Below are 15033 nucleotides of genomic sequence, written 5' to 3' on the forward strand. Positions count from 1 at the left end.
AAAGAGAGAATGTAATAATTTTGGATCCCTACATTTATAGTAGGGAGAAAAAAGAGAGAATTAATATAGACTCCTAAAATATATGGAAAGAAGAATTAGAAAAAGACTTCTAATTATTATTTCCTCAACTATTATTTAATTTCATCAGATTATCGTAATTTTTTTATTTTATTTTTTCTTAAATAAATTAATAAATAAGGATACTAATTCCCCACAGACAAATGAAAATTTTCAATGCTCTCACCATTTAATAAAAAAAGAGAAGATATAATAATTTTGAATCCCTACATGTATAGTACGATGGAAAAATGACTAAATAGCTATTGTAGTTTTAATAAGATTCAAAAATAGCATAAAATAAATATGTATGTATGTATTTTTTTATGAGTTATATTTCTTAAATTCAACATAGGGTTTATATTAGACACAATAGTAATTTAACTAATTTTTTAATATATAAAAATATTCATTCAATTACTTTTCTAATATTTAGGACTTCAATTTTTAATGCAATTTAATAAAAAAATAACTGTCTACTTAATCTAAATTACTAGGATTATTTATGGTTGAATCAAAATTAAAGTCTAGCATATAAACAATTATGTGTACTATATAAGTTAAAGTTGGTAGCCTCCAATCAAATCCTGGTCATTAGGTTTGTAAAGTTCGAATATTGGGATATAAAGAGTAACATAAATTGGGAAACACCAATTCTGTTATAAATTAACTAACTTGAATGTTATAAATTAACTAACTTGACAATTTTATAAAGGAAGAAGAGCAAGAGAATATATATATATATATATATATATATAGAAAGTATTAATATAGAGAGAGTAATAGAAATTTTCTTCTATTTTTTTTGTGTACAATCATGCCAAAATCATGGAAATTTATAGAATGAAAAAGAGTTAGAAAGGAGAGGAAAAATTAGTGGAAAACTTGCCCACTATGTAGAAAATGACATCCAATTAACCTAACACTCTCTTGCCCACTATGCAGAAATGCAAGGTAAGACTGCGTACAATAGACCCTTGTGGTCGGGCCCTTCCCCGGACCCTGCGCATAGCGGGAGCTTAAGTGCACCGGGCTACCCTTCTCTTGCCCACTATGTAGAAAATGACATCCAATTAATCTTAACACTCCCCCTTGGATGTTCATGTGTAATGAAAAATTCTAGTAAAAGAATAAATATACATAGTTATTCTGAATATCCACAGATGTTGTGTCTCGTTCAAACCTTACTAGAAAAAACCCGGTGGGAAAAAGCCTAATTAAGGAAAAAGAGTACACACATCTGGTAATATGCCTTCGTTGCTGCCTCATTAAAAATCTTACCAGAAAAACCCGGTGGGATAAAACCTTGGCTAAGAAAAAAAGAGTACAGCGCGTATTTTGCTCCCCCTGATAAAAATATCACTTAACATCTCGAAGACGACGCATTCCAATTTTGTATCTCATTTTCTCAAAGGTTGAAGTTGGCAATGCCTTGATAAACATATCTGCTAAATTGTCACTTGAATGAATTTGTTGGACATCTATTTCACCCTTCTTTTGAAGATCATGAGTGAAAAAGAATTTTGGTGAAATATGTTTTGTTCTGTCTCCTTTGATGTATCCTCCCTTCAGTTGATCTATACATGCGGCATTGTCTTCATACAATATTGTTGGAGCGTCTTTTGTCAAAGAAAGGCCACATGTTTCTTGAATGTGTTGAGTTATTGATCTTAACCAAACACATTCTCGACTTGCTTCATGAATAGCTATTATCTCTTCATGATTTGAGGAAGTGGCAACCATAGTTTGCTTTGTTGAACGCCGTGATATAGCTGTACAGCCACATGTAAATAAATAGCCTGTCTGCGACCGACCTTTATAGGGATCAGATAAATATCCCGCATCTGCGTAACCGATCAATTGTGACGTGGAATCATTTGAGTAAAATAATCTCATATCAATAGTACCTCGAAGGTATCTGAATATATGCTTAATTCTATTCCAGTGTCTTCGTATTGGGGAAGAACTAAATCTTGCTAACAAGTTTACTGAGAAAGCTACATCTGGTCTAAAATTGTTGGCAAGATACATTAATGCACCAATTGCACTAAGGTATGGTATTTCAGCCCCAACAAGCTCTTTATCATTTTCATAAGGTCGAAATGGATCTTTATTAATATCAAGAGATCTCACAACCATTGGGGTACTCAATGGATGTGCTTTATCCATATAAAACCTCTTTAAAATATTTTCAGTATATGTTGATTGATGGACAAATACCCCATTTGTAAAATGTTCAATTTGTAGACCAAGACAAAATTTTATCTTTCCAAGTTCTTTCATTTCAAACTCTTTTTTCAGACATTTTACTACATTTGAAAGTTCTTCCGGAGTTCCAATAATATTCAAATCATCAATATATACTACTATTATGACAAATTCAGATACAGACCTTCTCATAAAGACACAAGGGCAAATTTGATCATTTTTATGTCCTTCTTTTAGCAAATATTCGCTAAGACGGTTGTACCACATTCGCCCTGATTGTTTCAACCTGTACAAGGATTTTTGAAGCTTTATTGAGCAATTGTCTCGAGAATCCTTGTATGCTTCAGGCACTTTGAACCCTTCGGGAATTTTTATAAAAATGTCATGGTCCAATGAGTCATATAAATAGGCAGTGACCACATCCATTAAGTGCATTTCAAGCTTTTCATGAACTGCTAAATTCATTAGATACCTAAAGGTAATTGCATCCACCACAGGAGAATATGTTTCCATATAGTCAATGCCAGGTCTTTGCGAAAAACCTTGGGCTACAAGTCGTGATTTATATCTTACGACTTGACCCTTTTCATTTCGTTTACTCATAAAAACCTATTTGTACCCTACTGGCTTGACACCTTCAGGTGTTCGGATTATTGATCCGAAAACTTTACATTTTTCAAGTAAAGTTAACTCTGCTTGAATTGCATCCTTCCATCTTGGCCAATCATTTCTCTGTCTGCATTCATCGACAGATTTTGGTTCAAGATCCTTATCTTGTTGCATTATTTTAATGGCAACATTATAAGCAAAAATATAATCGACCATAATATCATTTCGGTTCCACCATTTTCCTGTCGAGACATAACTTATTGAGATTTCTTCATTCTCATTATTTTCAGGTACTTGGACCTCCTTGGTGGTATCACCATTTGTTGAGTCTCTGGGTTCTTCTTGAGCACTCGCCTCCAAATTATGATCATCTTGATCATTTATTCCTTTCTTTTTTCGAGGATTTTTATCTTTGGAACCAAATGGTCTTCCACGTTTTAAGCGTGGCCTAGACTCATTTGCCTGAACAAGTTGTCCTACCGGGACATCAACTCAAACTTGAGCATTAGCAGTTGGGATATGCGATTTAGTAACCCGTGAAAGGTTAGTAAATACATCCGACAGTTGATTTGCAATATTCTGCAAATAAATCATCTTCTGAACTTCTTGCTCACATTGATTTGTTCGAGGATTTATGTGAGATAGTGACAATGAATTCCAATCTATCTCATTTTTCAACTGCTTATGTTCCTACCCCTAATGTTGGTATACTGATTCATCAAAATGACAATCAGCGAATCTTGCTGTAAATAAATCTCCAATCATAGGTTCCAAATATTTATAGTAGAAGAAGATTCATACCCAACATATATTCTCAACCTTCTTTGGGGACCCATCTTTGTGCGGTGCGGTGGAGCAATTGGGACATATACCGCACACCCAAATATTCTAGGATGGGATATATTTGGCTCCCTTCCAAACGCCAATTGTAATGGGGAAAATTTATGATAATTTGTTGGCCTTATGCGCACAAGTGCTGCTGCATGCAAAATAGCATGCCCCCATACTGAAATAGGAAGTTTTGTCCTCATTAGCAATGGTCTAGCTATCAATTAGAGGCGTTTAATCAATGATTCTGCTAGACCATTTTGAGTATGGACATGAGAGACTGGATGCTCAACTTTTATTCCAACCGACATACAATAATCATTAAATGATTGAGATATAAATTCACCAGCATTATCAAGACGAATTATCTTTATTGCATAATCTAGAAATTGTGCTCTTAACCTTATAATTTGAGCTAACAATCTTGCAAAAGTCATGTTATGAGTTGATAATAAGCACACATGTGACCATCTTGTAGATGCATCTATCAAAACCATATAATAATTAAATGGTCCACACGAAGAGTGAATTGGTCCACATATATCACCCTGTATACGTTCTAGAAACGCAAGAGATTCAATCCCAACCTTAGTTGCTGATGGTTTTGTAATGACCTTGAGGGTGATTTTCGAAAATTTGTACAAAACACGCGTGAACAGTAACACGCGTGAACAGTAACTTTTTGGGCAGAAAATGCCCCTTTCTTCCCATTTCAATATTTTTCATCATTTGTTTGAGTTCTTGAACTCCTTGAGGTGATTTGAGAAGAGATTTTCGAGGCAAAGTGTTGGGTAAGTGATTTTTGACCTAAAACCTTCCTTTTTCATTAAGTTTTTGATGATTTTAACTCTTAAATTTTAGTTTCAAACCCCAAAATCTTTGTTTCTTCCCTAATCCAAATTTAAGGAAAATTATGATTTCCAACTCATTTTGAGCTCTATTTTTATGGGTTTTTCAACCATGAGTTCCTTATTACCAATAGAATGGTATTGTTCAATAAATTTCCAGATTTGACCCTTTTCAAAAATAGTTAATTTTTGGACCATTTTACCCCCGGTTCCAAAACCTATCAATATGGGTGTCATTGGACTCCTTATGACGTGTATGTTTCATTGTTGATAGTGGGTTGTCATTTCGAGCGCTGAATTTGAGAGTTGTTATTCGAGTGCGGTTTCGACAATTGAGGTAGGTTTGGCTATCTTTCTTTGAGATTGAGATGGGGTAATTAGTCATTCATATGTTATAGACTTTGGGATGGGGTTGTAGTATGAGTTGAGAATGTTATATATATTGTGATGCCCATGGGGGGGCTTATTTATTAATGTGTTGCCGTGTGGGGGTTTATTCGTATTACATAGCCCGTGTGGGGGCCTTGTTTGTTATCTTATTTGCTTTGAGAGCATGTGATTTGTGATTTGCCTAAGAGAGAGGCTTGAGTATATTATTTGACTTGTGATGCCGCCTGAGAGATTGAGTTGGTTTTTTTTTTTAGCATACTTGAGTATTGAAATATTGTTGAGAAGGGTGAATATTTAAAAGAAAGTGTTTCCTTCCCGTTACTATTTATTGAGGGTGAATATCATGTGTAGGTTAAGTTTTGAGAACTTTGAACCTTATACCACATGTGAGTTGAATATTACTTCCATGCCATATGTGTTTTGATGCATTCATCCTCATTCATCATATCATGAAACATGGGAACTTGAGAAATATGGAAATTCTTTTTGAGAAAGAAAATGAAACACCTTTAAACCTTTGTATCTTGAGTCCCTGACCGAGGCAGTTTTCCGGCAGGGTAGTGAATACATTGTGATCTCAACCTTTGTATCTTGAGTCCCTGACCGAGGCGGTTTTCCAGCAGGATAGTGGATGCATTGTGATCCTTGACCACGAGGAGGTGGCAAGGATAATGAGATATTGTGATTGAGGTATATGGTCTGCGAGACCCCCATGGGCCCTGCTTGGTAGCACAGCTCAGCAGGTGTATACGACAGTCTGTGCGACAGTCTTGATTCCACCGTACCACCACATCATTGCATCATCATATTGCATTGCATTGCATTGATATTTGTACTGCTTGAATTATCTGGTTAATTGTGATTATGAGCTATTATTATGGGTTTACTTTACTCGCGTCAATATATATATAAACTGGCGGCACCGATGCCGAAGTGAGACTTTTCTGTATGCAGGTGGATGCGTTCCTTAGTTTATTTCATAGGTTTGATTAATTCCTTATACTCAGTCAGCTAAAACCTACTAAGTACATGTGAATTGTACTCACCCCTACTTCTGTGTCTCTTTTTGATGCAGATACTAGTCGGGGTACCCCACGTGGCAGTTAATATTCTAGCGGATTGTGTATTCTCAGATTAGTGGTGAGGTCCCAGAATTCGGATCGTCACTAGTCTATCTTTATTTTTCAGTCTTTTGTATCATTCAGAGACTTATGTTGTGTCTTCAGATTCGAACCTTGTATTAGATGCTCTTTATACTTATGACACCAAGTTTTGGGATAATTTCTTCATTGTTTTTTTTTCTTTTTATTTAAATCGTGGCATCACTTTCCCCTTTGGGAGTCTTGTATGAGTTTTATTTTAAGGGTTACACATCAGATTGGGTTTTGAGATGTGTGTCATCATGACCTCAGTTTTTGGGTCGTGATAGGTTTGATAATCAGTTTTCCTTGGGAACAAGCAACACAAGAGAATTCCTTAGATTGAAGAATTTTCTGATTCTTCAAAGTGTGTCCATGTGAATTCTCAACAATTCTGCGCATCATATTATAACCGAGATGGCCCAACCGATCATGCCAAATGATGAAATCATTAGAATCAGTAAACCTTTTATTTACAATGACATGTGATTCAACAGTACCAATATTTGTATGGGACAACCCAGAAGAAAGTGAAGGTAATTTTTCGTGCACAATTTTCTTCTCCATATTTATTGTAGTAATATAAAGGTATTCAACCTTTACTTCATTTGCAGTTTCAATACGATAGCCATTTTGGCGAATAACCTTGAAACTTAACAAGTTTCTTTGAGACATACTACAATACAATTCATTATCAATTTCCAATATCGTTCCTCCAGGTAGTAATAAGGACGTTTTTCCATAGCCTTCAATCAATTTTGTACTACCAGATATTGTATTGACATAGGCCTTTTTCATAATCAAATGACAGAAATATTTCTTTTCTTTTAATATCGTATGAGTTGTGGCACTATCCAAAAGGCACATATCTCCATTATTCATCTTGAATCCAATTGAAGTCTGAGAAATTTATTTATCTTCATAAAATAAAAATGCATTATAAGAAATAAAATAAGTAACAATATTGCTAGAAAAACATAAGTCCCCTTTTTTTTCTTAAAAGTTAAATTATGGTAATTTAGAATTTAAAAATTATATGATTCAATTATGATGAATGTTACAATAATTTAGTTTATGGAATTATATTGTAACCTAACGTACCAAATTATTAGAATAAGAATTAACAAACTGAGGTGTGACACGTTTATAATAAACATAATTTTATATAAATTAATAATTTACTAGTGAATTAGTTTAATGAACTTAGAATTCAAAATATTTATGGCAAAATATACTTATTAACCTTAAATAAATATTATACATAAGTATTCAAAATAAATATAAAATAAATAAAAATATAATATTATTCATCATGTATAGATAATTTATTTATTGGCAAAAATAATACAATCATTATATAATATTAATGTCTAAAACATTAACAAGAATAATCAATTAGTATAATGACATTAAATAAAGCGAATATTATTTTTAGTAACAATATGATATTAAGATTAAATAATAGCACACCAATAGTAATTAATTACAACATTGTAAAATAGCATAATGTAATAAATAATATACAATTATCATTAAAATGTGGCCCTGATTTTTTTTTAATACATAAACGTAAAAATACGATAATTCAATGTACATAAAAATGACAACATATTGAAAAACATGAAATTAAACATCAATTAAGATCCTTAAAAAAATCTTCAACCTTCAAATGAGTAATATCATTGAGGTCATTAAAATCATCATTCCTCAAAGCCAGATTTGCTTCAATATTATCATTATGCAAAGGTCTTGCCTCAACATTATTTTCGAACGTCAAGTGTGACTCTATCCGAGCATTAGAAGAAGAGACACCACCTTTATTTGCCTTTTTTGTGAAAGAATTTTGATAAATTCTTACAAAATACTCAGGCGTTCGACATTTATTTTTTTAGTGGCCTTTCATGCCACGATGATGACAGTTACTTCTTGAAGGGTCATTTTGAGAACTGATATTGTTCTCCCTTTTATGTTGACCACCACTACGACGATTATTATATCGTCTTCTGTCATTGTCACGCCACGCACATTATTGTGGTCATGATTTTTATTTTGTCTTCTTTCAGACTGGCCATGTGTTTTTACCATATTTGCCTCCGATAACGAAGCAGTTCCAGTGGGACGGGCTTCATAATTTTTCATTAAAAGGGCATTATGTTGCTCAGCCACCAGAAGGCATGAGATCAATTCAGAGTATTTTTTAAAACTTTTTTTACGGTATTATTGCTGTAATATTACATTAGAGGCATGAAAAGTAGTTATTATCTTTTCTAACATGTCCTCATCATTTATAGTTTCCCCACATAATTTTAATTGGAAGTTATTCTAAATACAACAGAATTATACTCAATTACAGTTTTAAAATCTTAAAACCGTAAGTGCATCCACTCATAACGAGCCATTGGCAATACCGTTGCCCTGAGGTAGTCATACCTCCCTTTTAAGTCTTTCCACAATTCAAGTGGATCTTTCACTATCAAGTATTTCATTTTCAGGTTTTCATCTAGATGATGACGAAGGAAAATTATAGCATTTGCTTTATTCTGACTTGATGCTGTATTTTCTTCAATTATAGCATTACCAAGACCCTTAGCGGTAAGGTGGATTTCAGCATCAAGTACCCATGACAAATAATTTTTGTCAGAAATATCAAGTGCCACAAATTCCAATTTTGACAAATTTGACATGATGAAAATTAATTTGAAAGTAACAAAGATAACTTAAAAATTAAATTTCTTTAATAGATATATCTAATATAGAAGTTAATTTTCTGAAAATTAGAGTTTCGTGCTGATAACGTGTTATAAATTAACTAACTTGAATGTTATAAATTAACTAACTTGACAATTTTATAAAGGAAGAAAAGCAAGAGAATATATATATATATATATATAAAGTATTAATATAGAGAGAGTAATAAAAATTTTCTTCTATTTTTTGTGTGTGTACATTCATGTCAAAATCATGGCAATTTATAGAATGAAAAAGAGTTAAAAAATAGACAAAAAATAATTAACCTAACACTTCCTTTGCCACTACGTAGAAAATGACATTCAATTAATCTTTGACAAATTCCACATTGAAGAAAAAGTGAAGAGAGAGATGGCTAGTGTTTCCCAAAAATATTAGGGATCATCTTGAGTTTCATATGAAGCCCAAATCCAATGCCTCGATACAAAGACGAGGCTCCTGCAGTCCGCGTATACACAGTTTGTGATGAATCCAAGTTCGTTTCGTTAACCCCACTTTTATCTCTCTCTCTCTCTCTTCTAAATTACTCCTTTCAATTCAAATTTATTTGATTATTTCATTATTTGGAGTTTTTCGCAGATATTTGATTGTGAAGAATGTTCCAGCATTGGGTTGTGCTGATCAGCTCTCTCAACTATTCTCCACTTATGGAGAAATTGAAGAGTACTCCTTTTCTCCCAATTTCTATAACAAAATATATTCTTGTGTATGGAGTGAGTATTTTGAAGAAACAGACTTGTCAAGAGATAATTTATCATTAATACCTAATTTACCCTTATTAAATGTAGTCATTGAATTTATTATATTGTAAAATTATCATTATGTTTATTTCTCCATAAGGTGTGCCAAGTTAATATTTCTCTTTGATGTTCAAAAGGTATTGTATTAATGTCCAGCAACCAGAAGGTGTTGTGGGGAATTTACAAGGGGTAGCTCCATTACATATTGTGTAATGAGCTCAAAAAATCTATCATGACCTCAGTATCATTTGCAATTGTCATGTTACACCCAAAAAAAAAAAAAACAGTTGGGATAAACATTTGTACTTTGTACTAACTACAAATATTGACCACCAAAGGTTATAGTGGAGTGATAAGTACTCCATCCTTAACCTGAGGTTTCAAGTTCTAGCCCGGGCTATGGAGTCGTCTTTGGTAAGGAGCGATATACCTCCAATGTTGGACTTTTTGGTGCGAGTCTAGATTAGTCAGGTCCCAAAGTGAGTAGCGGACACCGGGTGAGAAACCAAAAAAAAAAACACTACATATTCTTAATTGCTCTCAAAAATCCTTTCATTCCTTTCCTTCCAAATGGTCCACCATATTGCTGAAGGCAGAGTATTCCATGTTTTCATCTTTGTCTTCCCTAGACCTTTTGCAACTAATTGGGGATGTACTTGTATTTAAAACTTTTTGGCTTGTTTTCATCTTGATATACATAACTCAAGTTAACTGTGCCTTTTGTTTCCAAAGAGCATGTCATGTAAAAGTTAACAGAGATGTTACCTCAGCTAGTTCTATCTAAAACTTGGATCAAATTTTCTATATTCGAGAATTGGAGATTGAAAATGGAAGGTCAAAGAATAAAAATGAGAAATCCTTTTCAAAATGAAAGAGTTGAAAAAGTACGCACAAAGATAATAGAGGGACTAATACTGCATGTTGTTCTTTGTTCTCTATTTTGTTGTTTCATTTGCACTGAGGGGGGAAGACAGAGGGGATACCAATATATCTGCTTGCTGAAATTATGTATACGTTGCATCTTGTAGTTGTTAGCATTTTGCTTTACAAATAAACTTAGGGTGGTGATTGTACTTACCGATGCACAATTTGAAGATGAAGTTGGTGGTGTCAATAATGTCTTATAGCTTGTTACTTTCATCTTGACTGTTCTTCCGGTTTCTTAGATGTAAACCAATGGATGCTGAAGATTGTGAGCCATTTACGGACGTCTTCTGGATCAGGTTTTGCCGAGTTGACAATGCCAGGTGATTACAGTGTTCAGATCATAACCGTTATATCTAGAGATATTAATGAATATTTGTATTTTCTTTTATAGTATTGTGAAAGATTTCATTAGACTGCTACGAGAAAGGGCAAGATATATGTCTTGCCAGAGGACTCCAATACCTTTATAACACTATATAATTTTTTTGAAGGAACTAGTCCAGCATAGCATTATTTTCTGGACGATGGTTTCCATGCAATTTTCATGTACATGCACATTTTTTTAATGTTGCATCATGAGTGATGCTTACATATTCGCTACTCCAGGTTTGCCAAAAGGAAACTGGACGAGTCTGTTTTCCTAGGGAACAAGCTACAGGTCTCTTATGCACCTCAATTTGAGAGTCTGCATGAGACGAAGGAGAAGTTAGAAGCAAGGAGAAAGGAAGTTTTAGCACGATTAAACCGTAAGTACCTTGTCACAAAGTTAGAAATTACCTTGTCCAATGAGAAAAATTGTCTTTATTGTGTAGACCCCTAGTTTCTTATTTTGGAGTTGATGTCCTTTCAGCTGGAAGGCCAAAAGGATCTGCTACACATCGGTCAGATGTGATTGGTGAGCCGTCGATAACTTCCTCTCCAGCCCAGTTGAATTATACCGCACAATCAATTGGCTCTAATCATAGGTAGTTAAATACAGATGCTCTGAATTGACTTTTGAGTTTTATGTAGCAAAATAGATTAAAATCATTTTCATTGTAGGCAGAGCTCGAATTCTCAGTGTAACTCTGTTCATGACATACAGTGTTCTCCCATAACAATGGTTTCTTCAGACAAGGTTAGTCATAGCATAGCATATGTATTGCATTTATACCTCATATGATTTTGACTTATGGAAACTGATATTAAAATTATTATCAAATTCCATACTCAAGTTATGAAGCAGGTTAGTTGCCGAATAATCATTTTTCTGCAATGTTGAGTGTCTGATGGTTATAAATGTATCTATAAAAGTTAGGCAGATCTCCTTAGGCTGTGAAACTAGGAGACTTAGCACTCCTTAGTTCGCTTGTCATTGGTGGATTAACAAAAAGGCAAGAAGAATGCTGAAAGGGAGAAAAATCAACTGAAAATCTTTTGTGCTGTGTTCTTGGCAATATGGAAGCTGTAGACAGGTTTCAAGGGGTAGATTTTTCTGGCATGGATTGCAGTGACTTCAAATAAATACAAGATTTCTGTGCATAGCTTGTTAATTGCTTGATGGAGAATTACCATTAAAGAGATCATTAGTGATTGCTGGGATTGCACAAATTAGGAACTTTCATTGGTTGATCTGAACCTATGCCTGTGAGTTAAGCCTTGGGGCTCATAGAGTTGGTATCAAGGAGAGACTTAGGATTATTTAGATTGGGTATCATGTGGTTGCGCCTTATTTGAGTAAGCCTAATGGTCAATTAAGTGGGAGCCGGGAGGATAACCATAATCTCAGGTTCAAATTTCAGGAGACAAAAACACTAGGTGATTTCTTCCATTTGTTTAAGCCTTAGTAGACAGAGTTACTTAACTCTTGGTACCTGTTGGTGGTGAGAGGTAGCTGGTATCCCATGGAATTAGTCATGTGCGCAAGCCGGGCCGGACACCATGGTTATCAAAAAAGTATGGGTAAGCCTGCCTAGCTGGGTGGAGCTTGGATCCCATCATTTTGGGGTTAGTTAAATGCTTGTTTAGCTAGTGAGGGTCATGAAAGTTGGTTCATGAATGGTGTCAACTGTTCTAGTGCTACCTTATCTTCTTTTCTTTTATTCTCCCCTTCCAGTTCTCATGCAACAAATTATCGGGCAGAAAGGATCAATTGCTAATTTACCTAAGAGATATGACATTTTCCTTTATAGTATTTGCTCCTTTCTCATTCTACTTCTAGACATGAGGAACAACAAAGAGACCCTTAGAGAAGAGAGGGGAATAAACCTAGAGAAATAAGAAATTCTTTTTAAAATGATTATTCTGTTCTTCAGTTCAGTCAGGCCTCCACTTTCTAAATGGTCTAGTTGTAGAACTACCTTTTTTTACGAACTATCTGCGAGCAAAACTTGGTTTCAACTTTTCGTTGCAACTCTAGTTTGAACTCTATGTGCGTGAGTTTTGTTTACGTCATGCAGGTTATCAACACTTGGTTTTGAATTTCTGTAGAATGACTGTTTTTTCTCCCCTTTGGTATGATATCAGGAATACTTTCCTTCACAATCTATGAATCAAACTGTTAAGCTGGTCAGAGAGAAACTAAATAAGGTAACAATCATCACTCTTTTGACTTGCGATTTTGGATTTTAGATGTGCTTGTTTATTTTATTTGACAATTTATTCTGTTCTTCTTTAGATACAATCCAGTGTGGACCATTTAGAAGGTGAACCATCCAAGAGAAAACGTGTTGATAATAGGAGACGGATATAAATCCTATTCGGGTTTTGACAAGAGTATATGGCTATAGATTAGTATCCACCACCACCACCACCCCACCCCCAGAATATGTTTTCTTTCCTGTCAAAATCTTTCTATGGTTTCTTCCATTCAGAAACACCATCGCTTACTGGAAAACCAGCCCTTTTTGATGCTGAATCTGTAAACCAATACTTCTTCTGGGTTCTAGTCCATGGTGTCCAGAATCTCCTCTGACGACTTCACCAACTGGCCTTTGAGTATCAACTAAAACGATGCCGTTCTTATGTTTGCCTCCAAGTCTATCCAATTTCCCCCTTTGTTTCTTCAATGTTATTACCACAGATTCCATCACTATAACTGATAATGTTATGTATATAGTTTTCAGAATTTTCCATGCAAGTTAAAGATTGGAACCCAAAGCTTATTATCACTGTTCCTGAATTGCCTGATAAGGTCAATGGGTTTAATTTGCCTATTTTGCTTTCTGTCACCAGAAACATTCGAATTTGAGTGGCAACATTTACTGAGCTAGTTGATAAAGCAGGGTACATGAATTGTGATAACTGTGGGATAAAGCAAAGTGACATTGCAGCATTCTGTGTGTTGCCTATGTTTCATGTGTTTGGTCCTGTTATTTTTATGTATTCACAGTTGCAGAGGGCTAATACTGTTGTGTCTACGGATAAGTTTGATTTGGAAATGATTATATTGAGAGGTACAGGGTGATGCATTTATGGATTGTGTCTCAGTTGTTTTAGCATTCGCAAAGAATCCTGTGGTGAAGTATAATTTAACTTCATTGAAGCATGTTGGATCTGGTGCTGCACCTTTAGGGAAGGAAGTTGATGGAAGAATGCAATAAGAAATCCCCGCGCTGTTGTTGCTTAGGGATACGGTATAACAGAAACCTGTGAGATTGTTTCATCAGAGAGAATCAATACGTAGGCCCCAGACACAGGATCAGCAGGGACTCATAATTCCTGGGAACGGAAGTTCAAATAGTTAAGAGTTGATAAACTGAAGCCGTTTCCTCCTGGACAATTAGGGAAAATATGGGTGTGCACAAGGCAATTTCAACAATCCATACCGCAGATATTGGGTACTTTGATGAGGAAGGAATGTCCCATGTATTAGTTTGACAGGATCAAAGAGCTTATCAATTAAAAATGTATTCAGGTTGCACATGCAAAGCTTGGAGGTCTTGTGTTTTTCATCCCGAAATATTAGATGCTGTTGTTGTACCAATTTCTGATGCTGAGGCTGCTGAGATTCCAATTGTACCAATTTCTGATGCTGAGGCTGCTGAGATTCCAATTGATACATTGTTGGCTTGCCTAATACCCAGTGAATGAGCCAAGTATTGTAACAAGGGGATTCAAAGAAGTTAAAACAATGCCATATCTGAGATTTGAGCCTTTATTTATCTTATGTCAATGGGATTCGAAGTTCTACGTATGTATAAAAGATTATTTTTTTTACCCTATTTACATAGTATGTCTTGCTAATAATAATAAGGATTCAATTGAATTCCCTTGTACTCCGTCACTGCTAATATTGCGAGGTTGACAATCACAAACAGTGTTCCTAAGAGAATTAATTGAGAAGATCCGATCAAAACTATAAGATTTGCATAGTTTACTCTTGAGATTGTTAAATGCATATCCATTGATAGGAGATAGTTGCATAGACAGACAATATGATGTGAAAATGGGAAGAAACATGTATAGTAAAAGATTCACAATTGGAACTTGTAAATACCATAAGTATTGTTTATTTCACAAGGATATATCGCTATGTACTTGTAGAGATTTTCCTTGGTG

The 15033-nt window shown here is 34.6% G+C and overlaps 1 protein-coding gene and 1 pseudogene across 1 annotated transcript; both read left to right on the plus strand.

Moving 5' to 3' along the window:
• Positions 1-9138: 9138 nt before the first annotated feature.
• LOC129889390 (uncharacterized) lies at positions 9139-14700 on the plus strand. Its single transcript, XM_055964669.1, has 8 exons — positions 9139-9302; positions 9407-9490; positions 10734-10814; positions 11101-11240; positions 11345-11459; positions 11536-11611; positions 13000-13062; positions 13151-14700. The coding sequence occupies exons 1-8, from the start codon at positions 9241-9243 to the stop codon at positions 13223-13225; spliced, it is 696 nt and encodes a 231-aa protein (XP_055820644.1). The 5' UTR covers positions 9139-9240; the 3' UTR covers positions 13226-14700.
• On the plus strand, positions 13763-14700 carry LOC129889389 (probable CoA ligase CCL7; annotated as a pseudogene).
• Positions 14701-15033: the final 333 nt, after the last annotated feature.

The sequence above is a fragment of the Solanum dulcamara genome, chromosome 5, assembly GCF_947179165.1.
Source record: "Solanum dulcamara chromosome 5, daSolDulc1.2, whole genome shotgun sequence".
Taxonomy (NCBI): domain Eukaryota; kingdom Viridiplantae; phylum Streptophyta; class Magnoliopsida; order Solanales; family Solanaceae; genus Solanum; species Solanum dulcamara.